Source organism: Emys orbicularis, chromosome 18 (assembly GCF_028017835.1).
Source record: "Emys orbicularis isolate rEmyOrb1 chromosome 18, rEmyOrb1.hap1, whole genome shotgun sequence".
Lineage (NCBI taxonomy): Eukaryota > Metazoa > Chordata > Testudines > Emydidae > Emys > Emys orbicularis.
In genome coordinates this window covers 25,348,100-25,373,785 of record NC_088700.1, presented here as the reverse complement: position 1 = coordinate 25,373,785, position 25,686 = coordinate 25,348,100, and the positions used below count along the sequence as shown (strand labels likewise).

Sequence of the window (25,686 nt, the reverse complement as noted above, 5' to 3'; positions counted from 1 at the left end):
TATCCTGCATAGCTACGTCAGCATAGCCCCATAGTGTAAACGCAGCTTACGCTGACAGAAGAGGTTCTTCTGTCGGTATAGAAACCCTACTCCCCAAACACCGTTAGCTATGTCAACAGAAAAGCTCTTCCTTCAACATAGCTGTGTCTACACAGGGTGTGCTTTTTCATGCCCTTGACCGACATAGTTGTTCAGCATAGACCAAGCCTCATTCTGTGCTGCTAATCCAATCACTCTGTGTAATTTTAGTGTTGTTTTGCAGTGGGGTCACTCTCACTTGCGTGTATTAAATCAAGCTAACTGTTGCAGTGAAGAAAAGCTCCTAGTTACTATTTGGTCCCTGCTCTGCTCCTCAGGAAGTGCAACTATGCACCACCTTCTACTACAGGCAGATGGTAAGGTTCCAAATGACCCATATTTCCTGCAACATCCTTCCACTCACAAACAGTCCTGTAACTTCAGCCACATCAGTTTCCCTGTCTGTAAAATGGACACAATAACCCTCACTTTGCTGGGGGAGAAGGGGAGGGTTACATAACTAATGTTTGTAAAGCACTTTGTGATCTTCAGAAAAAATGTACTACACAAGAGCTGGGTATTTATTTAGTATTTAATTTCAAAATAATTTTCTCCTGGATATAAAAAGCCCAACCACTAAGGAGCACTTTCCTTATGGACAAAAATGCTTCCAACAGAGCCCTGATTATTCCCCTCCACTTGTGAAATTCACCTTGCTCCAGGCAAGGACAGATGGTAGGAAAACACTCAAAGCTAGAAAAATGACAGAGGAAAACCTGAAAGACTGGTTCCTAACAATGGAGCCATTGCACTTAGGGTCTAAAGAATCTCAGCTGATATTTCCCAGGCACTGTGGCTGGCAGAGGGCCCAAGCAATGTTACTCTCAGGAGGCTGTCGGTGCTGTGGCTGATAGAGGACCCTGGATCTTAGTTTGCTCATTGCTGACCTTAGTCATCAGGGCACCATGCTAACATTCTTACACTAGGATTGACCTTTCTGCAACCTAGGGGGCCTTACCTTGGGTTTACCCAGGAAATCTTTTGAATCCAGCTGCTCAACTTCCTCCTTTCGTGGTCTGAAAAATTCCCCCAGGGGAACATGTATGGGCTCCAGGAAGAGATGATTCTACAGTGAGGGGAAGAGATCAAACCAAGGACACTAGATATCATTAACCACAGCTTAACATTTAAAAGAGAAAAGTAAATACTGCTTCCCCATGGGGTGTGGTCAATCCAGGGAATTCAGTGTGGCAGAAATTATGGACTTGAAAAAGTGTGACCTGGACTTGACCAACATGTAGAGGCTAAGACAGTTCACATTTCTGGGCATAAGCCAATTTCTGGAGATACCAGGGAGGCGTGAAGGGAGAGCGTGAAATAAGATTTACTAAATAAATCTCTAATCTGCTTCTCCTGTTGATCTTCCTTGATTTTATTATTCTCTGTAAATTGTAACTAGAGTCTAGCACTCAGATCCCAATACAAGCAAATAAATGTTTACCAAAGTACAAAGAATGGGATGAAAATAATACTGAAAATAGCATAATGCCATTTTGGGAATCAATGGTGCAGTCTTCTCTGGAATATTACGTTAGCTTCTAGTCACTCTACCTCATACAAGTCATGACAGAAATTAAAGGGGTTCAGGAATGGGTCTTAAAAGTCATTAGCAGCATAGCGAGAGATTTGTACAAGGAGAAAATGAAAACTGGGACTTTTTCCTTTGGAGAGCAGAGGTGTAAGATGAGACATGACAGAGGTATACAAAATAATGACCAGTCTAGAAAAGGTAAATCAGGAGCTCCTGTTCATCCTCTTTGATAATACAAAAACAAGATATCAAATCAAAAAGCAACACAGTTAAAACAAATAAAAGGAAATACAGTGCTTAACTTGTGAATTAATAATTAACCTCTGAGGCTCATTGGGACAAGATATCACTGAGGGTAAGGATTAGCCATTTTTATGGACAATAAGAAGATCCAGAGTTACATTCGACAGAGTTTTTAAAAGCATTTTATAGGGGAGAACATCACCGTGCTTTAGAACAGTGGTTCTCAAAGCCGGTCCGCCCTTGTTCAGGGAAAGCCCCTGGCGGGCTGGGTCGGTTTGTTTACCTGCCGCGTCCGCAGGTTTGGCCGATCGCGGCTCCCACTGGCCGCGGTTTGCCATCCCAGGCCAATGGGGGGCGGCGGGAAGTGGCGGCCAGCACATCCCTCGGCCCGCGCCGCTTCCCGCCACCCCCATTGGCCTGGGACAGCGAACCGCGGCCAGTGGGAGCCGCGATCGGCCGAACCTGCGGACGCGGCAGGTAAACAAACCGGCCTGACCCGCCAGGGGCTTTCCCTGAACAAGCGGCGGACCGGCTTTGAGAACCACTGCTTTAGAACACAAGCAGATCCCTAACTGGCAGCAGCTACGAAGAAACTTTCCCTATGACCAGATTATTCCATAACTGTCCACTATGGGGTTACTTTCCCCTTCCTCTGAAGCAGCTGGTAGTGATGGAGACAGGATACTAAAGTAGATGGACAATTGCTCTGACAGGCTATCACAACTTCTATGCTTTGAAGGGAAAGGCACTGTAGGCAGGTGGCAGGCGGGGGCAGATAGAACAGCTGGAACACCCCAATCTTTGGAGTGCTGATAACCCAGGTGGAGACTTTTTAACTTGGGCCCTATGAAATGTATCCCCAGGACTCAAATCGCCAGGGTTTAAACCTTTATAGTTAAGGCTAAGATTTTGTCACCGATATTGTTAGTAAAAGTCGGACAGGTCATGGGCAAAAAAGAAAAATTCCCGGAAGCCCTGACCTGTTCCTGGCTTTTACTAACGCTATCCCTGACACAATGGGGATCTGCGGGTCCCCGCCTTGCCTGAAGGGGGGCAGCTGTGCAGGAGCTAGGAGCCGCCTGCAGCAGCTGGGGGCCGGAAGGTGCCCCTGCCACCTGAAGCTCTAGGGGCCCACGGCGGTCAGGAACTTGGGGGTTCCCCTGCCGCCCAAGGGCTTGGGGGTTCCCCTGCCTCCAGCAGCTCTGCGAGCTCCACCGCCCACGGCAGCTGGGAGCTCTGGGGGTTCCCCCACCGCCCGCGGCGGCCGGGAGCTCGGGGGTTTCCCCACCACCGCAGCAGCTGGGAACTGCAGGATTCCTCTGCTGCCTGCAGCTCCAGGGGCCCATGGCACCGCCCATGGTGGCTGGGAGCTCCAGGGGTTCCCCCTCCATTAGTGAGGGCTTGGAGCTCTGGGGGCTGCCAGCGGTGGCGGGGGTACCCCATAGCTCCCTGCCCCTGCGGGGGACCCTGCAGCTCCCAACCACCGGAGGCTGAAGTCACGGAGGTCGCTGGAAGTCATGGATTCTGTGACCTACACGACCTCCATGATTAAACTGTAACCTTGTTTATATTCAGTCTCACCTGCACCCACTCAAGGGCAACATCCAGGCTTGTGGTTCTTCCTTCAGGCCTCTGTCTGATAGCCTCCTCCAGGGTTATTCTAGCTTCCTGCCACAGCCCAAGCCGGCACTGCACTGCTGCAGTATTGTACAGCACCTAAAACCAGCAGTAAGGGGATGAGACTCTCACCAGCAGCTCAAGGGAATCAAAACAACAGGAAGTTCACTGAAGCCAACCAAGTGCAGAAACACAAGTGAAACAGAAAGGCGTGTCCAGAGCATCACAGACACAGCAACCAGCTCAGCCTTTCCTCTGCTATTGATCATGGGGATGCTGCTGCGAGAGCTATCTTACAAAACTTCACATACAGAGCTCAGAGAAAATAAACTCTGCGCTTCATGAAGCTATGCTGCTAGGCTGCTGTCATGTTATTGATTTAAACTGGGACCATATAGAACATGGTTGCAACCAAAGTCCTGTAGTGGCACCAGATCTTGCATCAAGGGGTCAAATGAGGTGTCTGAGACAAGGTTATGGTTTGCTGGTTTTAATTATGCTGTCTATATGTGTGTATCAATTTTGTAGTTGAAGTTAAGAATATTGGCTCTATGCTGTCTGTATTTCAAACTTATGCTATGCTTCTGGGAAACATCCCAGACAAGTTGGTGTTAGCTCTGCCTAGCCTGCTTGATGGCCCATTAAGGACCATCAGCTATGCAATTGACCCATGGAGAGAAGGCAGATACGCCTTATAACTCAGCAAAGTATGCAGGAACTTGTCCATGTGACTCCAAACTCCATTTTGCTGTAATTTTCCACAGTAAGAACAAAGAGGTGTTCTTACACCTGGAAAAGACTATAAAAGGCTGATGCCTCTCCTCCATCTTGTCTTCAATTCTGCTTCATACCTCTGGAGGAACTTTGCTACAAACTGAAGCTCTGAACAAAGGACTGATGACCCATCCCAGCTGGGGATGTATTCCAGAGATTTGATTTTGAACCTGCAGTTTATTTCATCACTGCTACAAGCCTGAACCAGGAACTTTGCCATTACTGTATGTAATTGATTCCATTTAACCAATTCTAGCTCTCATCTATATCTTTTTCCTTTTATGAATAAACCTTTAGATTTTAGATTCTAAAGGATTGGCAACAGTGTGATTTGTGGGTAAGATCTGATTTGTATATTGAACTGGGTCTGGGGCTTGATCCTTTGGGATCAGGAGAACCTTTTTCTTTTAATGGGGTATTGGTTTTCATAACCATTTGTCCCCATGGCACTGGTGGTGATATTGGGAAACTGGAGTGTCTAAGGGAATTGCTTGTGTGACTTGTGGTTAGCCAGTGGGGTGAGACCAAAGTCTTCACTGTCTGGCTGGTTTGGTTTGCCTTAGAGGTGGAAAAACCCCAGCCTAGGGCTGTAACTGCCCTGTTTTAAGCAATTTGTCCTGAATTGGCACTCTCAGTTGGGTCCCGCCAGAACCGCATTGTTACAGCTGCACACAGCAGGCTTGGGTCAGATCAGGACTAGCCACCAGGGTGCTGGAAGCAAAGAGGTACATGGGGCAAAAAAGAGGAAGAGTTCTCAAAGAAGGATCATCTCTGACAACATATGAGGCACTGTAGGTTAGTCCCTCTCTAGGCACCAGTGGCTCTAACATTTTCCCTGTGCATGTTTCCTGGCTTTCTGCAAGCGTGTATCCTGCTGGTGTGATTCCCTTGTTCTGTGGCAGGGATAGGCAACCTTTGGCACGCGTGCGGAAGGCGGCACGCGAGCTGACTTTCAGTGGCACTCATACTGCCCAGGTCCTGGCCACCGGTCCAGGGGGCTCTGCATTTTAATTTAATTTTAAATGAAGCTTCTTAAACATTTTAAAAACCTTATTTACTTTACATACAACAATAGTTTCGTTATAAATTATAGACTTATGGAAAGAGACCTTCTAAAAACGTTAAAATGTATTACTGGCACGCAAAACCTTAAATCAGAGTGAAAAAATGAAGACTCGGCACACCACTTCTGAAAGGTTGCTAACCCCTGTCTGTGGCATACACTGTGCTCAACGACAGCACATTCACTAGTCACACCCTGGGAGGAAAAGCAGTGGGGAGTCACATGGACAGATATGTGCTCTTCTACAGAGTTCAGACAATAGCCAGGCAACTTAGTATGAGGATCCACCAAGTCTTGAATGCTGGCTGGAAGAGGCTGGCCCAGAGGTGCTAAGCTTGGTCCAGATGTCAATAGCCAGATGTTATATAGTGTGCCTGTAGCATTCTTGCAGCTCTCCCCGACCTCAAAACCCAACACTCTCCCCAGATCCCATGTGTTATTAATATGGCAGGTTAGGCCTGCACACACATGTACAATGAACAGCAGAGCATGTAGCACATACACAGTTAGCAGCGCTATAATGGAACACACCTGGCCCAGTTATCAAATGTGGGCTTCCTAACAAGGTGCTCAAATCAACCTCTAGGCTCAATAAATTGGCATTTACAAGCCCAAGAGGCAATGTAAGCATCCTAATGGGAGACCTGCATGTAACTCTAAGGTGCCCACATTGAAAAGCTGGGCCCAGGATATAAAAAGGTAGGTCTGTGTCTGTGATTTGGAAGTAACCTTTGGGCTAGTGGAGATAAGCAGCATTAAGGAGGCCACAAGAATGAAGAGCAATACCTGCCTTCCCTAGGAGTGTGCATTGCTGGCAAACCCAAGGAGCAGCACTCGCTCCTGCCTCAATAGTTACTGCCCATCCTCCTGATCAGAGGTGAGAGACTGCAATGCTACTGTTCTTCTAATAGATAAAGGAAGAAGAAAAAGAGGTGGTGGAAAAGTTGACCAGAATATCCCCCTCAGCTAGCATTTAAGTTGAGGACAGAGCAGTGGCTTGTTGGACAGTGGCACCAAGGGGAATGGAGCTTGGGAGATGTCCGAGTGCAGTGTTTTCCCCAAGAATTGAAATTGGGGGGGGGTGTTCGAATTTACAGGGGGGAAGTCAGGGCTGATGTGGGGTGAGACCGTGAGGATAAAGGTGAGCTGTATGGCATCACAGTAAAAACGGAAAAATGTTTCATGACCATTTTATTAGATTTAACTCATGTTTTAAAATCATCACACAAATTAAAGTTGGCTACTCAAGCCTTCTATGAAGCATTACATCTACATCCTTCTTGGTTTCTTGTTATAATTTTGCACAACTCTGTTAATGAACTTCTTGAATGCAATGTGTTCATCTTTGGTGGCTTCTCGTGTATCCGGTACTTCCATTCCTTCAATTGATATGCTCATTAGTTCAGTCACATGATCAGGCAGAAGGCGACTTCTTTCAGAACATAAAATTCTATTCAATGATGAAAAAGAACGCTCAACTGTAGCTGTTGTGACTGGGAGTAGCAAGAGATGAATTCCTACTTTTTTCATCCCAGGAAACATAGCATAAAGATCGGGTCGAGCCACTAGTGATGATAAAAAAGAAGTTGAAGTCAAATCTTCATTCATTTGTGGTATGATATTCCACTCTGTGTTCAAATTCTCTATTCTATCCTGAGCACATAGTAGCCCCATTGCTGGTAGTGCCTCACTCCACTCAACTGTCGGTGTTTTATAGGACAGGGATCTGTAAAAGCTACGTAAAGGTTGAGTAGAATCTAGAAGTCACTGTTGTAGATTTTTAAGAATCAAGTCTGTGTATTTTTTCAGTTGTCTTAACAAACACTTCTTGTCCTCTTCACTTAAGGATTCAATATAAATGCCTTCATTAGTCAACTTCTGGACTGAAGTCTTTGTTTCTTCCAGTGCTTTTACAATGGATAGCTCTCTGATTGATCCAAATGTAGCTTTTATTGCTGGACAAAGATCTACTACTATTTGTAGCAGATGCCTGGATGGCATTGTTTAATGACCCAAGTGGTTTCAACAGTAGACTTACAAGAGGGAGAATGGCAATAGTCTTCTCTGAACGTAGTAGCAAAAGTAATCCACCAGCCTCACTACTTAGATCCATCCCATCTTGGTAGATACTTTCCAAAGCCAGTAATAACAGCTGGAGTAATTTTAAGACAACAGCCAAGGATCGCTCATGAGAAAGCCAGAGGGTTTTCCCAGGTTGGACTAATTTGAACTTCAGTCCCAGTGTATCTTCTATATTTTCCAAGATATTCAGTCTTTTTGGACTCTTGCTGAAAAAAGAATATAATGAAAACATTAAATTTATAGCTTTTTAAATGTCTTTTGAAGAGTCTGCAGCTCATATTAGCGCTAGTTGGAGTAGATGGCCTCTGCAGTGTGTATAGGAGAGATTAGGGTTACATTTTTCTCTGAGCAAAGCTTGTACTCCACCATGTCTTCCAGAGAAGTTTGCAGCTCCATCAAATGCACAAGCAGCCATCTGTTTGGGGTCCAACTGACAAGCATTTAACTCTTCTCAGATGTGGGTTGTCACAGATGCAGCCGATGTGACTTCTATAACTTGAACATCTAGAAATGCATCTACTGGCCTACCACTGACATCAAGATAACGTACACAATGACTTAATACTTGATGTCCATTTGCATCGGTGCATTCATCAGCCAAGTATGCAAATTTTTTGAATGTGGTAAGAGTCTTTCACTGTTGCACCACATGCTTCTAGCCCAGGGGTCTCAAACACGCGGCCCGCGGGGTGATTTTCTGCGGCCCGCGAGCCCCTTGCAGCCCCCCCGCCCTCTCCCAGTGTTTACCAGAGCGGCGGCCGGACGTGCACCAGGAGCAGGGCATGCTCCCTGCCTGCCTCCCTGCCCTGCCCTGCACAGCTCTGGGAAGAGGCTGGAACATGAGGAAGGGGGGCGGAGGGGCTGTGTGTGGCTGTTGCTTCAGGCAGCACCCCCAGCAGCTCCCATTGGCCGGGAACGGGGAACCGCGGCCAATGGGAGCTGCTGGCGGCAGTGCCTCAAGCAACAGAAACACACAGCCCCTACGCCCCCCCCTTCCCCACGTTCCAGCCTCTTGTGGGGGCAGGGCAGACAGGCAGGCAGGCAGGGAGCCTGCCCTGCCCCCGGTACGCGCCAGGCCAGATCCTGCCCCCCGAAACCCTCCTGCAGCCAAACCCCCTGCCCTGAGCCCCCTGCCGCACCCTGCACCCCTCCTGCACCCCGACCCCCTGCATCACCCCGCACCCCTCCTGCACCCCAACCCACTGCCCTGAGCCCCATGCCGCACGCCTCCTGCACCCTGACCCCCTGCCGTACCCTGCACCCCTCCTGCACCCTGACCCCTGCCCTGAACCCCCTGTCACACCCTGCACTCCTCTTGCACCCCAACCCACTGCCTTGAGCCCCCTGCCGCACCCTGCACCCTACCCCTTGCTGTACCCCTCACCCCTCCTGCACCCCACACCCCAACTCCCTGCCCTGAGCCCCCACCACACCCCACACCCCTCCTGCACCCCCCGGGGGCAGGGAGGGGGCAGAGTTGGGGTGGGGATTTCAGGGAAGGGGTTGGAATGGGGGCAGGGAAGTGGTTGGAAGAGGCGGGGCAGGGGCGTGGCCTCATGGAAGGGGTGGAGTGGGGGCAGGGCCGAGGGCAGCAGGCGGGGGAGGTGTCAGTAATGCGGCCCTCGGGCCAATGTACTAGTCCTCATGTGGCCCTCATGGTCATTTGAGTTTGAGACCCCTGTTCTAGCCAGTCAGTTGAGTTTCTTGCAGAAAGGTAGTGAGCATTTGCTGGTCTTGTTCGGAACCAGTGTTCAAGTTCAGGATGAACAAGTGACAATGCACTTAACATTGGCCTTCAGTTTGTAGTGTGTGGTATCTCTTGCTTAAATAGAAAGTATGATGCCACAGCCATGTTTGTTCACATGAACTGTGTTGTGTCTCCAGCATTCTTAACAGCCTCATTAACACTCATCAGTGTTGTCCTTGGTCAGTGGAGACTCAGAGTTCAGAGGTGCTTTCACATGAGTTCACCTCCCAGGTGGGGGGCAAGAAGGCACCTTGCTCGTTCCTCCAGCTGCTCACTGTTCGCTCTGGCCACTGCTGTTCATTGTGCCACTGTTCACTCCATCAATCTGTTGCCAATGGCCTGCACAGTCACCTTCTGCTGCCACCTGCCACTGTGTGACCTCTGCGAGTTGGTCTCTTGAGGTTCCACCCAGCTCTCAGTGATTTCAGCTGAGCTCTCAGGGGGGGAACCTCGCTGCTAGTGCAGACTGGGCTGTCTCTTTCACAGAAACACTGTCCCACAGCAGGTCTAAGCACTTAGCCCTGATTATCAGAGATTTCAGCTGTAGTGGTCACTTAACAGAACAAAAGACTATCTATGGAGCCTAATCAGCTCTGTCTTTAAACAGTGCAGAGGGGCAGGTCAAATAGTACTTGTGACTCAGGCAGACCATCAAGCAAAACACCTGTCCCCACCCTCTCTCTCTCTCTCTCTCTCTCTCTCTCTCTCTCTCTCTCTCTCTCTCTCTCGATGCCCTCAATCAGCACAGGCTACGTACAGTTATTACTGCCCTTTACTCACACAATAAGAATAACAACATTTCATCTCCCCCCCACACACACACACACATTCAAGTGATCTGTAACCCAACCCCAGCCAAAATCTATCACTTGGGTAACACAGCTCTGTTTGCTGGATTCCTAGGTAGATTAGGTGTGAATGTAAATACAATCTGGTCCTGAAGCCTTTCCCCCCAGCTCATCACTAGCTGTCAGGGAGAGCTCATTTAGACTTTGCTTATAAATCATCATTTGAAATTATTAAGTTGGCCAACATCACCGAAATGAATGTACTGACATGGTCATAAAAAACAACAGCTGTATAAGGAACCAAGTCTATGTTCATGCTTTTCAAATCTATCATATTTTTTCAGATACACGTATTTTATCATACACTTTATATGCTTTTAAAGTGTGTATTAATGTTTCAATTTCAATTCAAATTTCCAAACAATCACTAAATTGGCAACACTGCATGTAAATAGTTCACAAAACTGGGGGTGGGGGCGGGGGGGGGGGGGTGTTGGGGAAATTCAGGACGGGCGTAGGGAAATCCCTGTCCGAGTGGCAGATGCTGGAGCAGTGAATTGGTGTGAGGAAAATAAGCACATAACCTGAGATGGGCCATGGTCTGCCGGTAAGATCATAGGACTAGGAGCCAGAAGAACTAAGTCCTATTCCTCATTGTTATTGACACATGGATAATAATACTTATGCACCTCACAGAGGTGTTGTGGGGATTAATTAAGGCTAAACTATGGTCCAATGGATTTCAGTGGTAAAACTCTCATTAGCTTAACATAAGAAAGGCCGTACTGGGTCAGACCAAAGGTCCATCTAGCCCAGTATCCTGTCTCTCGACAGTGGCCAATGCCAGGTGCCCCAGAGGGAGTGAACCTAACAGGTAATGATCAAGTGATCTCTCTCCTGCCATTCATCTCCACCCTCTGACAGACAGAGGCTAGGGACACCATTCCTTACCCATCCTGGCTAATAGCCATTAATGGATTTAACCACCATGAATTGATCCAGTTCTCTTTTAAACGCTGTTATAGTCCTAGCCTTCACAACCTCCTCAAGTAAGGAGTTCCACAAGTTGACTGTGCGCTGTGTGAAGAAGAACTTCCTTTTATTTGTTTTAAACCTGCTGCCTATTAATTTCATTTGGTGACCCCTAGTTCTTGTATTATGGGAATAAGTAAATAACTTTTCCTTATCTACTTTCTCCACATCACTCATAATTTTATATACCTCTAACATATCTCCCCTTAGTCTCCTCTTTTCCAAGCTGAAAAGTCCTAGCCTCTTTAATCTCTCCTCCTATGGGACCCTCTCCAAACCCCTAATCATTTTAGTTGCCCTCTCTGAACCTTTTCTAGAGCCAGTATATCTTTTTTGAGATGAGGAGACCACATCTGTACGCAGTATTCAAGATGTGGGCGTACCATGGATTTATATAAGGGCAATAATATATTCTCCGTCTTATTCTCTATCCCCTTTTTAATGATTCCTAACATCCTGTTTGCTTTTTTGACCGCCTCTGCACACTGCGTGGACATCTTCAGAGAACTATCCACTATGACTCCAAGATCTTTTTCCTGATTTGTTGTAGCTAAATTAGCTCCCATCATATTGTATGTATAGTTGGGGTTATTTTTTCCAAAAAGCTTGTGTGGGACCTGGGTTTAGCCCTTATTTTTGTAAAGATCTTTGAGATACTCAGATGAAAGCAGATCATTAGAGCATTAATCACAAATGATGATTTATCACCATCGCCATACATGTGTGCTGATGGTGAAATCCTCCAATGGGATTTTGTTTTCATATTTTGCAAAATGTGAAACCTTTTCAGAGGACATTAGAGGGTCAACATGGTGTGAATACACATCTTGATATCTTCTAAAGGATGCTTCATGAATAAATGTTTGTGCTTGCCAGCGTGTGCACCAATCCCATTCCCCCAGCCACCCTTCAGATGTGCCTGGGGCCCTGCACTCTCAAAAGGCATACCCATTGTTTTCAAAGGCATGACAACAGAGTGGAAGGAAATGCAGGGAGAGATCCATAAAGTCACACTGCTGCTGTATAGAAGCTTTAGCGCATTGCATTTTAAGGAGCACATGCATGAATAAAGTTGCCTGACAGATTCTGGGACCTGTCTGACTGGAGACACACAATGACTCTTTTCATATTTAGGGGAGCCTAAATATTAAACTCTCTCTTTTTTCTACCTGATTTTCAGTGCATCCAAAAAGACTCAGGACACAAGAAACAAAGTAATGTAAAGGAGACTAGCTAAAAATATGCCCCTGTACAACAGCTGCATCTGTGTTTAAAATGTTTTCATTTCTCAAAACCCCTTTGTTACACAGACTGCACTAGTCTGTGACCTCTGTCCCTTAATTCCTCAGAGAGGTATAAACAGAAATTCACTGTGCATGAGCTGGGGGAAGTCGCAACAACCCATCACATCTGACACATGGGATAGAATCCCCAATATATACACTGAGTAAAGAACATACACAGACATTAAGATTATTTCCAGTGTTGTGTAAATTGTCTTTCTTTTATATGGTGCAGCAATAATTTTTGTTGTGTTTACATTTATAATTATTGGACAGAACATTGGGAGTTTAAAAGAATGTGCCCAATAACATTACCAGCTGCAGACTAGGACTTGTTAACTACCACTTGGGATTTGTTCAAAGTTTGCATTCTTAGGGCCATGTCTTCCAGTTAGGCCCATGGGATGTGTGAAGAAATGGGAATTTTCTGTCCTATTTTTAGGAATTTATGTGTGCCTCAGTTTCCTTCTATACTGCATTGCTACCTTGTGGGTGCAAAAGGGTTAACACTGCTTCTGGAACAGCTCAAGAGTTATGAGGTATGTGTGTCACTTTGCTGTGCTGGGTCATTAACAGGTTGCAACTAATCCAGGTCAACAGAGGATGTGAAGAGACAATAAGACCCCCCACCCCCACCCTTTGCCCCACCCTGAAGACTGAACAGTTGACACCTAATAGAAGGAACTCCGCCCCCCAGGCAGAACATGGGAACTCAGCTGGAGAACAAAGGCAAAAAGGTGTCAGGTGGCTGGAATAAGGGCTGCCCTGTGGAGGGACTCAGCAGCTCTCATCTGGAATAAAGGCAAAGAGACAGAGCCAGAACTGGAGTTGAAAACAGCTTTCATTGCATTGGCGTGGCCAGGACGGACTATGCCTTAACTTTTACTTTCCTGTGCTAACCTAAGAACTCTCAGATTCTGTAGCCAGGTGATTAATAAATTGTTACCTTGTTTTGAAAAGTCTGCCTGTGTTGCTGGAAGTACTCACTGTGAGCCTTGCGCTCTGACTGGGTACAGTACCAGCCTTTAGGGTTTCCAATTTTGGTTGGACGTATTCCTGGAGGTCTCATCACATGACATAATCTTTAATTAAAGATTAATCTTTCATTTCTGGAGACTCCAGGACAACCCTGGAGGGTTGGCAACCTTACCAGCCTCCTGTAGGTGTCTGGCTTGGCTGGATTTGCTGCAGATAGCCTACGAAAGAGACAGGGACCACTGGTGCCCAAAGGCCCAGTCTCGGAGTCTGAGAGACTATAGCCTGCCCTGTGGAACTGTGTGGTTCCCTGGTGCCCGGCCCACTAAAAGGGTCACTCCTAAGGGATGGGTTACAGGGTGGGGCATAGACCAGCCCTGTGAATCCGTGACAGGTGGACCTGTGATAAGCAGCAGATAATGTGACATTTCTGTGTACAGGAACATGGATATGTGGTTTTTGCTCATGCTTCCATTCTCAAAATTTATGCACAACACTGGTATTGGTCTCAAGGGATCTCTACAGAGACTGCAGTCTGGCCAAAGACGGCATCTTTAGCTCATTGCAACACTGATATGCATTCTACTGGGATGAAATTTAAGGAAAAACCCATGCCTCTCAGGAACCACTCTCTACTCCTTAACTGGATTAACTGCAACTCAACAATCTCAGTAGAACTAGAGAGAGAAAGTTGGGTGGTCTCATCTCCATTCACCTGTTCTGTACACACTTCTTTTCAGCTACTCACTCTCTCAATATAAAAATACTGTTTGAATTTTGGAATTAGACCACTTTCTCCCAGTTTTCCCAAGCTAGCGGGTAAGCTCCAGAGCAGTGCTAATACACCGCTACCTCGATATAACATGACCCGATATAACACGAATTTGGATATAACGCGGTAAAGCAGTGCTCCGGGGGGGGGGGCGGGGCTGCGCACTCCGGTGGATCAAAGCAAGTTCAATATAACGCTGTTTCACCTATAACGCGGTAAGATTTTTTGGCTCCCGAGGACAGCGTTATATCGAGGTAGAGGTGTATTGTGCAAGTTGGACTGGCAGCACACTCATATCCTCATATAGATCTGGATATCAGGGTTTTACCGTCAAACACAGAAATTATGATGGACACAGCTTGGAAAGCATCTGGTTGGCTTTCCATTGCCGATAAGTAAAGACATATCTCCTACCCACCCACACACTCACCTCCCAGGCACAGAGCATATGCCTTAGTCCCAGTTGTTTGTAGTCAATGAAAGGGTTATTTCTTAGGTGAGTGAGGGCCATGCTGAAGTCATACAGAGCTTCTTCATACCTGCAGTGCACAAGGATAGAGATGAAGATAAGAACTGAATCCCCAAATTTGCAGGGAAAAGTATCAAGCTCAGGAACCAGACTAACAAAGAGGATTCTTCTCTTCCCAACAGCCTGGGTTAGAGGAAGCTTCACTGGAGAAACATGTAGAATCACTAAATTTAGACTATTGCTTCCCTTTCTTCCATGGTGATCTGGTCTTATCCCACTGTCTGAGTCTGTTAACTTTTGACATCCAAAATGCTGTCATGATACTGAGGAGATGGGAGAAAGTGGAAAGGCTAACAGTTCCTTGCTAACTGTAGAAACTGTTCACATTATGCTCCAATTATGGGAATTGGGATCCCTTGCAATTTTATCCTAGCTAGTGTCCTTGCAGAAATTTCAGAGAAAAAGGAAGTGCTGAAGGGTAATGCTGATATTGGACAACAATTCCCAACTAAAGGGGGAAGGGTCTGAGAAAAACCTGCAGCTGGCCTGTGCCAGCTGACTTGGACTCTCAGGGCTCAGGCCTGTTTAATTGTAGTGTAGACTTACAGGCTAGGGCTGGAGCCTGGGCTCTAGGGCCCTGTGGGGTAGGAAGGTCTCAGAGCTCAGGTTGCAGGCAGAGCCCAGAAGTCTATGCAGCAATGGAACAGCCCCGCAGTCTGAGCCTGAGTCATAGAATATCAGGGTTGGAAAGGACCTCAGGAGGTCATCTAGTCCAACCCCCTGCACAAAGCAGGACCAATCCCCAGACAGATTTTTGCCCCAGATCCCTAAATGCCCCCCTCAAGGAGTGAGCTCACAACCCTAGGTTTAGCAGGCCAATGCTCAAACCACTGAGCTATCCCTCCCCCATGGGCCAGCTGGGGGTTTGTCTTTGCTGTTTAGACAAATCCTGACAATCAATCTTTTTTGAACAATGTATGTATAAATACAGAGGAACTCCACTGACTACAAATGGAATTGCTCTGAATTAGAGCTGTGCGGAGGATGGAAGTTCTGCTTGGAGAACGAATTCCAGAGTTCTAATTTGACTTCATTCCAAATTTGAAAAATGTGAAGTTCTCTGCAAAGGAATTTTTGTTTCATTTCAAGTTGCTGAAAACATTTCATTTCCATACAGAATTTTAAAAAATCAAAATGAATAGTCTTTTCAAAATGAAGAATTGAATTGTTTTGTTTTGACATTGTCTAAACCTTTCCCCCCTTTCTTCTTCCTAAATGAACTTCTCAACGGAACAGTACATTCTAACAGAATATGATTCCACTGACATTCCTCCAACCAGCTCTACTCTGAATTTACCCCAGTGTTGTTCAGAGCAGAATTTGGCTTAGCCATTTTGATCGACAGGAATGGCAATGGCCACCCTCCCTCAGCAAAGGGGAATGGCCACAGAGACACAAAGGTCACCCTATGGGGACAACTAAAATCATAATAGGGACGGGGGGAAGGGGAGTGAGGTATGTGTTGCTAGGAGCCCAGATGCCAGCTCATGCCAAGGCCCCAGGCCTCACTGAACACTGACAGATGCACAGCTGGAAACCAGTCTAACTCACCTGTGTGTTAGTATTGTTAAAATATGACTTAGATTTATAAGAATGTGTTTATTGTTTAGACTTTATGAAGACTTGTAGGATGCTGCATGTATTAATCTTACTTATAACATCTGTACCCCATAAGGGTATATAAGATTGTATGAGGTGTTTGCATTGTAATCATCCGTAATTGTGTAAATCATCAAACAGAAAGGAGCATTAATTAATGTAGAAATACTGGCTTCCTACAGAAGGTGTTAGGTCCTGCCCACCAAGAAGACCCACAAAGGAGCCATTGTGAAACTGTCACGCTGACTGGAGTGGCTCACGACTACCTCAGGGCAGACTGTCAGAAAACAAGGGCAGACACCCCAAACTGGTGGTGTGGTCGATAATTACATTTCCCCAAGCCAGTAACAAATGTGAACTCCTGGATCACTCTTACCAGGCTCACCATGGAATCACAGACAGTCCCCTTAGACTCTCCAGTCTATCTTGCCACCCAGGCAAGCTAGACTGGAACTTTGTGATAAAAGATTCTTTAAACCCCAAACCACACCACATCAGGTTTCTCCCAGTCCCAAGAGACCAGTCACCCCAGATCAACTGGTACTACAGATCTTACACCAAAGACAAGGCTGGCAGCCAATTCTATAGTAAACTAACTATAGATTTATTAGCTAAGAAAAGGAAATGAGAGTTATTGAGGTTAAAGCAGGTAAAATATATGCACAAGTGAGTCACAGTTTGTAACTCCAAATGGTGTCAGTGATGTAATAAGCTTCTGGTTTCCCCAAAGTCTTTCAGGGTACCCAGATTGTCTCTGGGGATCTCTGCTTTGCATCCAGTACACTTCCCTGTAAGAGTCCAAACAGTCCAGACATGAAGGATCTTTCCCTGAATCCATTCTTATATCTTCTGACAGAAGACAAGCTGACAGTGTCTCTTCCCACGTGGGCTTTTCCTTTGATGATGGAGAGTGGGGAATGCACTTAGTCTGTTGACCTTAAGCCATCATACATAATGGCCACTTGCTTTTAAATAAGCGTTTTCTGTTAAAGTCCTTAAGTCCTTTCTTAGCATTTCACAAGATTTCTTTGATGGGTTATTAAGTTACAGAGGTGTACACAATGTAGATGTTTGCTATTATATTATAACAGGAACAGATAAGTGAAAACAATGCAAATAACATCCCATTGGTTTTCATTAAGTTAAAAAACCCAGTACACTCATTCATCTAACTATTTCTTTGATCTATAATAATACACAAGTGAATTGATCTGAATACATTGTAGCATGACCTGGTCTGCCAGCCTCACTGAAACATTAAAGAACAAAGACTGTTGATTGCTTCCCCTCACACTCAGGGAGAGTAGACCTGCAGGTGAACTCATCTGATCATCTTGAACTCTGGGCGAAGAGAATATAAATCCCTGACAAGAAGGAACAGTAACTCTCTGCTGCTTGAACTCTGAGAAGTGAAAATTCATATGTCCCTTCATGCTTCAACCACCATTCCAGGGACACACGTCCATGCTGATGACGGGTTCTGCTCGATAACAACCCAAAGCAGTGCGGACCGACGCAAGTTCATTTTCATTATCTGAGTCAGATGCCACCAGCAGAAGGTTGATTTTCTTTTTTGGTGGTTCAGGTTCTGCAGTTTCCACATCAGAGTGTTGCTCTTTTAAGACTTCTGAAAGCATGTTCCACACCTCATCTCTCTCAGATTTTGGAAGGCACTTCAGATTCTTAAATCTTGGGTCAAGTGCTGTAGTTATCTTTAGAAATCTCACGTTGGTACATTCTTTGCGTTTTGTCAAATCTGCAGTGAAAGTGTTCTTAAAATAAACATGTGCTGGGTCATCTGCTATAACATGAAATATGTGGCAGAATGCGGGTAAAATAGAGCCGGAGACATACAATTCTCCCCTGGGGGGTTCAGTCACAAATTTAATTAATGCATTACTTTTTTAACAAGCGTCATTATCATGGAAGCATGTCCTCTGGAATGGTGGCCGAAGCATGAAGTGCCATACAAATGTTTAGCATATCTAGCATGTAAATACCTTGCAATACCAGCTACAAAAGTCCCATGAGAATGCCTGTTCTCACTTTCTGGTGACATTGTAAATAAGAAATAGGCAGCATTATCTCCCGTAAATGCAAACAAACTTGTTTGTCTTAGCGATTGGCTGAACGAGAAGTAGGACTGAGTGGACTTGTAGGCTCTAAAGTTTTACATTGTTTTGTTTTTGAGTGCAGTTATGTAACAAAAAAAAAAATCTATATTTGTAAATTGCACTTTCACGATAAAGAGATTGCATTACAGTACTTGTACGAGGTGAATTGAAAAATACTATTTCTTTTGTTTATCATTTTACAGTGCAAATAACATAAGAACATAAGAATGGCCATACTGGCTCAGACAAAACGTCCATCCAGCCCAGTACCCTGTCTACCGACAGTGACCAATGCCAGGTGTCCCAGAGGGAGTGAACCTCACACGTAATGATTAAGTGATCTCTCTCCTGCCATCCATCTCCACCCTCTGACAAACAGAGACTAGGGACACCATTCCTTACCCATCCTGGCTAATAGCCATTAATGGACTTAACCTCCATGAATTTTCTAGTTCTCTTTTAAACCCTGTTATAGTCCTAGCCTTCACAACTTCCTCAGGCAAGGAGTTCCACAGGTTGACTGTGCGCTGTGTGAAGAACTTCCTTTTATTTATTTTAAACCTGCTGCCCATTAATTTCATTTGGTGGCCCCTAGTTCTTATATTATGGGAACAAGTAAATAACTTTTCCTTATTCACTTTCTCCACATCACTCATGATTTTATATATCTGTATCATATCCCCCCTTAGGGTACGTCTATACTTACCTCTGGGTTCGGCGGTAAGCAATCGATCTTCTGGGATCGATTTATCGCATCTTGTCTAGACGCGATAAATCGATCCCGGAAGTGCTCGCCTCGACTCCTGCTCCGTGAGAGAAGTACGCGGAGTTGACGGGGGAGCCTGCCTGCCGCGTGTGGACCCGCGGTAAGTACCTTGTAGTTCGAACTAAGATACTGCGACTTCAGCTATGTTATTCACGTAGCTGAAGTTGTGTATCTTAGTTCGAACTGGGGGGTTAGTGTGGACCAGCCCTTAGTCTCCTCTTTTCCAAGCTGAAATGTCCTACCCTCTTTAATCTCTCCTCATATGGGACCCGTTAAAAACCCCTAATCATTTTAGTTGCCCTTCTCTGAACCTTTTCTAATGCTAGTATAGCTTTTTTGAGATGAGGAGACCACATCTGTACTCAGTATTCAAGATGTGGGCGTACCATGGATTTATATAAGGGCAATAAGATATTCTCCATTTCATTCTGTATCCCTTTTTGAATGATTCCTAACATCCTGTTTGCTTTTTTGACTGCTGCTGCACACTGCGTGGACGTCTTCAGAGAACTATCCACGATGACTCCAAGATCTCTTTCCTGATTAGTTGTAGCTAAATTAGCCCCCATCATATTGTGTGTATAGTTGGGGTTATTTTTTCCAATGTACATTTCTTTACATTTATCCACATTAAATTTCATTTGTCATTTTGTTGCCCAATCACTTAGTTTTGTGAGATCTTTTTGAAGTTCTTCACAGTCTGCTTTGGTCTTAACTATCTTGAGCAGTTTAGTATCATCTGCAAACTTTGCCACCTCACTGTTTACCCCTTTCTCCAGATCATTTATGAATACATTGAATAGGATTGATCCTAGGATTGACCCTTGAGGAACACCACTAGTTACCCCTCTCCATTCTGAAAATTTACCGTTTATTCCTACCCTTTGTTCCCGGTCTTTTAACCAGTTCTCAATCCATGAAAGGATCTTCCCTCTTATCCCATGACAACTTAATTTACATAAGAGCCTTTGGTGAGGGACCTTGTCAAAGGCTTTCTGGAAATCTAAGTACACTATGTCCACTGGATCCTCGTTGTCCACATGTTTGTTGACCCCTTCAAAGAACTCTAATAGATTAGTAAGACATGATTTCCCTTTACAGAAACCATGTTGACTTTTGCCCAACAATTTATGTTCTTCTATGTGTCTGACAATTTTATTCTTTACTATTGTTTAAACTAATTGCTGGGATCACCTCTAGAGCCCTTTTTAAATATTGGTGTTACATAGCTATCTTCCAGGCACTGGGTACAGAAGCTGATTTAATGGACAGGTTACAAACCATAGTTAATAGTTCCGCAATTTCACATTTGAGTTCTTTCAGAACTCTTGGGTGACTGCTATCTGGTCCCGGTGACTTGTTACTGTTAAGTTTATCAATTAATTCCAAAACCTCCTCTAGTGACACTTCAATCTGTGACAATTCCTCAGATTTGTCACCTACAAAAGCCAGCTCAGGTTTGGGAATCTCCCTAACATCCTCAGCCGTGAAGACTGAAGCAAAGAATTCATTTAGTTTCTCCAGAATGACTTTATCATCTTTAAGTGCTCCTTTTCTATCTCGATCGTCCAGGGGCCCCACTGGTTGCTTAGCAGGCTTCCTGCTTCTGATGTACTTAAACATTTTGTTATTACCTTTTGAGTTTTTGGCTAGCTGTTCTTCAAACTCCTTTTTGGCTTTTATTACATTTTTACACTTAATTTGGCAGTGTTTATGCTCCTTTCTATTTACCTCACTAGGATTTGACTTCCACTTTTTAAGAGATGCCTTTTTATCTCTCACTGCTTCTTTTACATGGTTGTTAAGCCACGGTGGCTCTTTTTTAGTTCTTTTACTGTGTTTTTTAATTTGGGGCATACGTTTAAGTTGGGCCTCTATTATGGTGTCTTTGAAAAGTGTCCATGCAGCTTGCACGGATTTCACTCTAATCACTAGACCTTTTAATTTCTGTTTAACTAACCCCCTCATTTTTGCATAGTTCCCCTTTCTGAAGTTAAATGCCACAGTGTTGGTTTGTTGAGGTTTTCTTCCCACCACAGGAATGTTAAATGTTATTATATTATGGTCACTATTTCCAAGCGGTCCTGTTACAGTTACCTCTTGGACCAGCTCCTGCGCTCCACTCAGGACTAAATCGAGAGTTGCCTCTCCCCTTGTGGGTTCCTGTACCAGCTGCTCCAAGACGCAGTCATTTAAAGTATCGAGAAATTTTGTCTCTACATTTTGTCCTGAGGTGATATGTACCCAGTCAAAATGGGGATAATTGAAATTCCCCACTATTATTGAGTTCTTTATTTTGATAGCCTCTCTAATCTCCCTTAGCAGTTCATCGTCACTATCACTGTCCTGGTCAGGTGGTCCATAATAGATCCCTACTGTTATATTCTTATTAGAGCATGGAATTACTATCCATAGAGATTCTATGGAACATGTGGATTCATTTAAGATTTTTACTTCATTTGATTCTACATTTTCTTTCACATATAGTCCCACTCCCCCCCCCCCCCAACCCCCCGCACGACCTGTTCTGTCCTTCCGATATATTTTGTACCCTGGAATGATTGTGTCCCATTGATTGTCCCCACTCCACCAGGTTTCTGTAATCAAAATTAATATACACTTTGATTTCAATTGCAACACAGAATACAATATATATGAAAATGTAGAAAAACATCCAAAATATTAAACAAATTTCAATTGGTATTCTATTGTTTAACAGTGTGATTAAAACTGCAATTAATGTTTTTAATCACAATTAATTTTTTTGAGTTAATCGCGTGAGTTAGCTGCGATTAATCGACAGCCCTAGTAAACAGTCTTTCCTGGGGAGGTGGGATACCAGACTTGATAGATCAATTGTCTGATTTACTATGGTGACTTCTATGTTTCTTGTCTTTGCTCAATGGCTGGAAGATTCTGGATGGACCCAGATACCAGACTTTTAGAGAGGGTGTATGTGCTATGTCTATAAGTTATATGGTCTTTAAGTTTATTAACTTTTGCCTTTGGGGTGTCTGAGTACACATATAATGCAGTATGGTAATCAGAGTCTGTGTTCTGTACCTTGCTATGCCTGTGTAGCGGGATGGTCACCCGCTCCTGCCTGGAAAGGCTTAAAACAGCCCTGGGAGAGGGCTGTGGCAGGGGAAAAGCTGGGCTGATTGGGAGAAAGCAGGCTGAGCTGGGACCATGCCCCAATCAGGGCCCAGCTGGCCCTATAAAGGCTTGAGCCAGGAGCTCAAGCAGACAGGTCTCTCTCTGCATTCAGAGAGAGAAGGGCCTGGCTGCAGGGAGCTTAACCAAATACCTGGAGTGGAGCAGGGCTGAGGAAAGGCCAAGGGAGCCGGGGAGCTCCAGCCTAGGAAAACCCCAGGCTGCAGGCCTGGTAAGACCTATTAGGTACTGGGTTGCAGGGGGCAGCCCATGGGTAGGCAGAGGCAGCAGGTCTGAGCCCCTTTGCCTGTGATGAGTGGCTGATACTGCAATCTGCCCCAGTGAATGGGGGCTAGATGGAGATTGGGCAGTAGCCAAGACTGAGGCGAAGTGGGGATAGTGGGTGGGGTTCACCTGGGAGGGGGAGACCCAGAACTGTGGGGGTACTGCCAGGGGGCAGCACCTAGAGAAAGGGGCACCGGGGTCCTGGGAGGACACGGGGCCAGCGGCAAGGCAGATCACAAGCCTGCAGAGGGCACTCTAAGGCTGGCAGAGCTAATTCCCTGAGATGACCATCAGGAGGCACCGCAGGGGTGAGTCTGCATGCTACAGCCACTGATTCACTGTGAGGCCTTGGGGAAGTCACTTCCCTTCTCTAAACCTCAGCCTCCCCAACTGTAACATGGAGATTATACTGACCTAACTGACAAAGATCTTCTGAGGCTTAACTGATATTTGCAAAGTGCATTGAGAACACTAGACAAAATGCACTTCAGAAGGGTGAAATATCATTAAAGAAAGAGAGGCAAAGAGTGAAATGAACAAGCATTACACTTACATTTCTAACTGCAGACAGACAAACCCTCTTTGAAAGAAGCCAACAGCTAGATGGTTGTCCTTGGTAACTGTTTTATCAAAGGCCTAAGAAGAAAAATACAGACGTGACAAAAGTTAGCTAAACCACATAACAGAGCCAGTACCTGAGCGATGTGATTGCAAGGCATTTGTTAGAGCGATGGAAGGGCATGGTGGCTGAAACCCAGGAGCAGTTCCTGTGTGGGGGAGAATGCATGTGAACCATCAAAATGATATCTTGCAGATTAGAACCAGTCCCAGGAGGAAGTGATGGAATGTTCCTAAAATAACGCTGTTAGGAATCAGGATTGTGGAACGCAGCTCAGGCTCCTATAAACTGAAGGCCTATTTGCCTGAAGCATAATTGGCTGTTCACACCTGGAAGCACCTTGTATAGCCTGTTCTTGGCCACTGTGAGCAGACACAGGTGAGCCATGGGGAGAATCATTTTGGGAACCACTTGGTTTGAGAGGGGATCATTGAAAGCAGGTGGTGATAGGGTGGAGAGTGGGGGATGTGAAGGAGAAAATGGAAAGATTCCTCACCATGCACATAAAAGTCAGTATTCCTGCTTATCTTAAACCCACAGATGGGCCTACTTCCCAGATGAGCTGTAGTAAACTTAGTTCATGGCAGTGAGTGTCAAAGCAGAACCCCACCCAGGAAGATTATTTTAGTTAGTATGTGGTTTTGGAAAGTAAGGGGTGCATCTCCTTTATCATGATTTTAAATAATGACTCCAAGATCTTTCTTGAGTGGTAACAGCTAATTTAGACACCATCATTTTATATGTATAGTTGGGATTATGTTTTCCAATGTGAATTACTTTGCATGGTGAGACTAATATAGTAATCCAGGAGCGCACATTTGTTGTTGGTTTGGTGATGTCTAATTATAGAATATACCACTAGTTTGGGGTGTCTGACCTGAGATTGGCCTCTCGGGTGTAACCCACTGTGACAATTACATAGATTTACCATTAATGAGCCACTATTAAGTCAAAGCCACATTGGAAAAACCACCAGGAGTTTACTTAGATGTGCCATCACATATAAATCTAAGACACAGTTTTCAATGATCAAGGTCTTTACTGACTGAGGAAGGGGGAGAAACAGAATGTAAGAGAATCTGGCTTGTTATCAGATTCATGAGCAGGAACAGAATTAGATTTGTCTGATATCAGGCAACCATAAATTCCTCTGAAATATATACTGTAAGGTTTGTTCAGTAGCAAAGTATAATTTTCTTTTCCCCATTCTTTCTGCGCTATGGTAATTCAAATAATAATAACTAGAAAATCTCCAAAGAAATAATATAATGGCAGATTTCCACTTTCCATTCAGAGTTAACCATCTTTTCTCTTTCCCAGATAAAACTAAACACAAAACACAAGATTCCCTTCCTATATTTTTGACTTGCTTTACTTTTTCTTTCTTTTGCTCACCTGCAAGGCTCCCTCAGGGTTCCCTGTTGAGAGATGCACACAGCCTATGTTGAAATAGATCCTGGAGGATGGCTCTTCGATACTGGAGAAGATTTTCAAGGCAGAATCCCAGTCCCCCTTATCTATAGCCAGAATTCCTTCATGCCAGCCTCTCACTAAGTCTCGATACGCCATTTTCTCTCTGTATACACAAATAAAACAGATTCCTCTCTAAAGTCCTTCAGGATCTGGCTATCTTGGCAGCTGCCTAAAGCCTCACCCAGCTCTTTGCTGACAGACAGGTGCACCTGCCTGGAATTCAGGGCTAACAAGGAAGTTCAGCAGCCTCTAATATGTCATACTTTGCTAAATACTCCCTTTATTACTCAATGGGTTCAGAAACACAAAGATTTCAAGGAAATGAGCAAAAGTAGGAGGAGTCAACCTAAATATTGACAGAGGAGACTGTTTAATCTCTGCCTGAACATAGACGGTGAGATTGCCATCTCAGTTGCACACACTTGTGTATAATTGAATGCAGGTCTGGCCTCAAATCTGTATAAAGCATATAAAACACAGATTTGTTCACCTATTGCATTGTACTCCAAGTATTTCACTGTATTTCACAAAGAAAAGGTGGAATGCATAAAATTAGATAGGAAGCACTTCTGGCCAGGTGCTCTGCCTTTCTCTGTGTTCTGCAAAGAGCCTGGTAAGCTTCTGGACACAGTCAAAAATAAAATAATCATTAATATAATACAGTAACTCCTCACTTAAGGTTGTAGTTATGTTCCTGAAAAATGCGACTTTAAGCGAAATAATGTTAAGCGAATCCAATTTCCCCATAAGAATTAATGTAAATAAGGGGGGTTAGGTTCCAGGGAAATTTTTTTCACCAGACGAAAGAGTAAATATATATATATATATACAGTATAAGTTTTAAACAAGCAATTTAATACTGTACACAGCAATGATGAAGCTTGGTTGAGGTGGTGAAGTCAGAGGGTGAGATATTTCCCAGGGAATGCCTTACTGCTAAATGATGAACAAGCAATCAGCTGAGCCCTCAAGGGTTAACACATTGTTGTTAATGTAGCTTCACATTCTACAAGGCAGCACAAATGGAGGGAGGGGAGACAGCATGGCAGACAGACAGAGATACACTGTGTGTGTGTGTGTGTGTGTGTGTGTGTGTGTGTGTGTGTGTGTGTGTGTGTGTGTGTGTGTGTGTGTGTGAGAGAGAGAGAGAGAGAGATGCGCAT

General features: G+C 44.8%; 1 protein-coding gene across 1 annotated transcript in view; it reads right to left on the bottom strand.

Annotated features, from left to right (window-relative positions):
• NOXA1 (NADPH oxidase activator 1) overlaps positions 1-24,619 on the bottom strand; it is a 36,594-nt gene extending 11,975 nt beyond the window's left edge. Inside the window, exons 1-5 of the mRNA XM_065418929.1 lie at positions 24,446-24,619; positions 22,985-23,067; positions 14,416-14,524; positions 3,434-3,568; positions 1,037-1,144 (exon numbers count right to left, since the gene is read on the bottom strand). Of these exons, the coding sequence (XP_065275001.1) occupies positions 1,037-1,144; positions 3,434-3,568; positions 14,416-14,524; positions 22,985-23,067; positions 24,446-24,619 (609 nt within the window). The remainder of the gene's footprint in view (positions 1-1,036; positions 1,145-3,433; positions 3,569-14,415; positions 14,525-22,984; positions 23,068-24,445) is intronic.
• Positions 24,620-25,686: the final 1,067 nt, after the last annotated feature.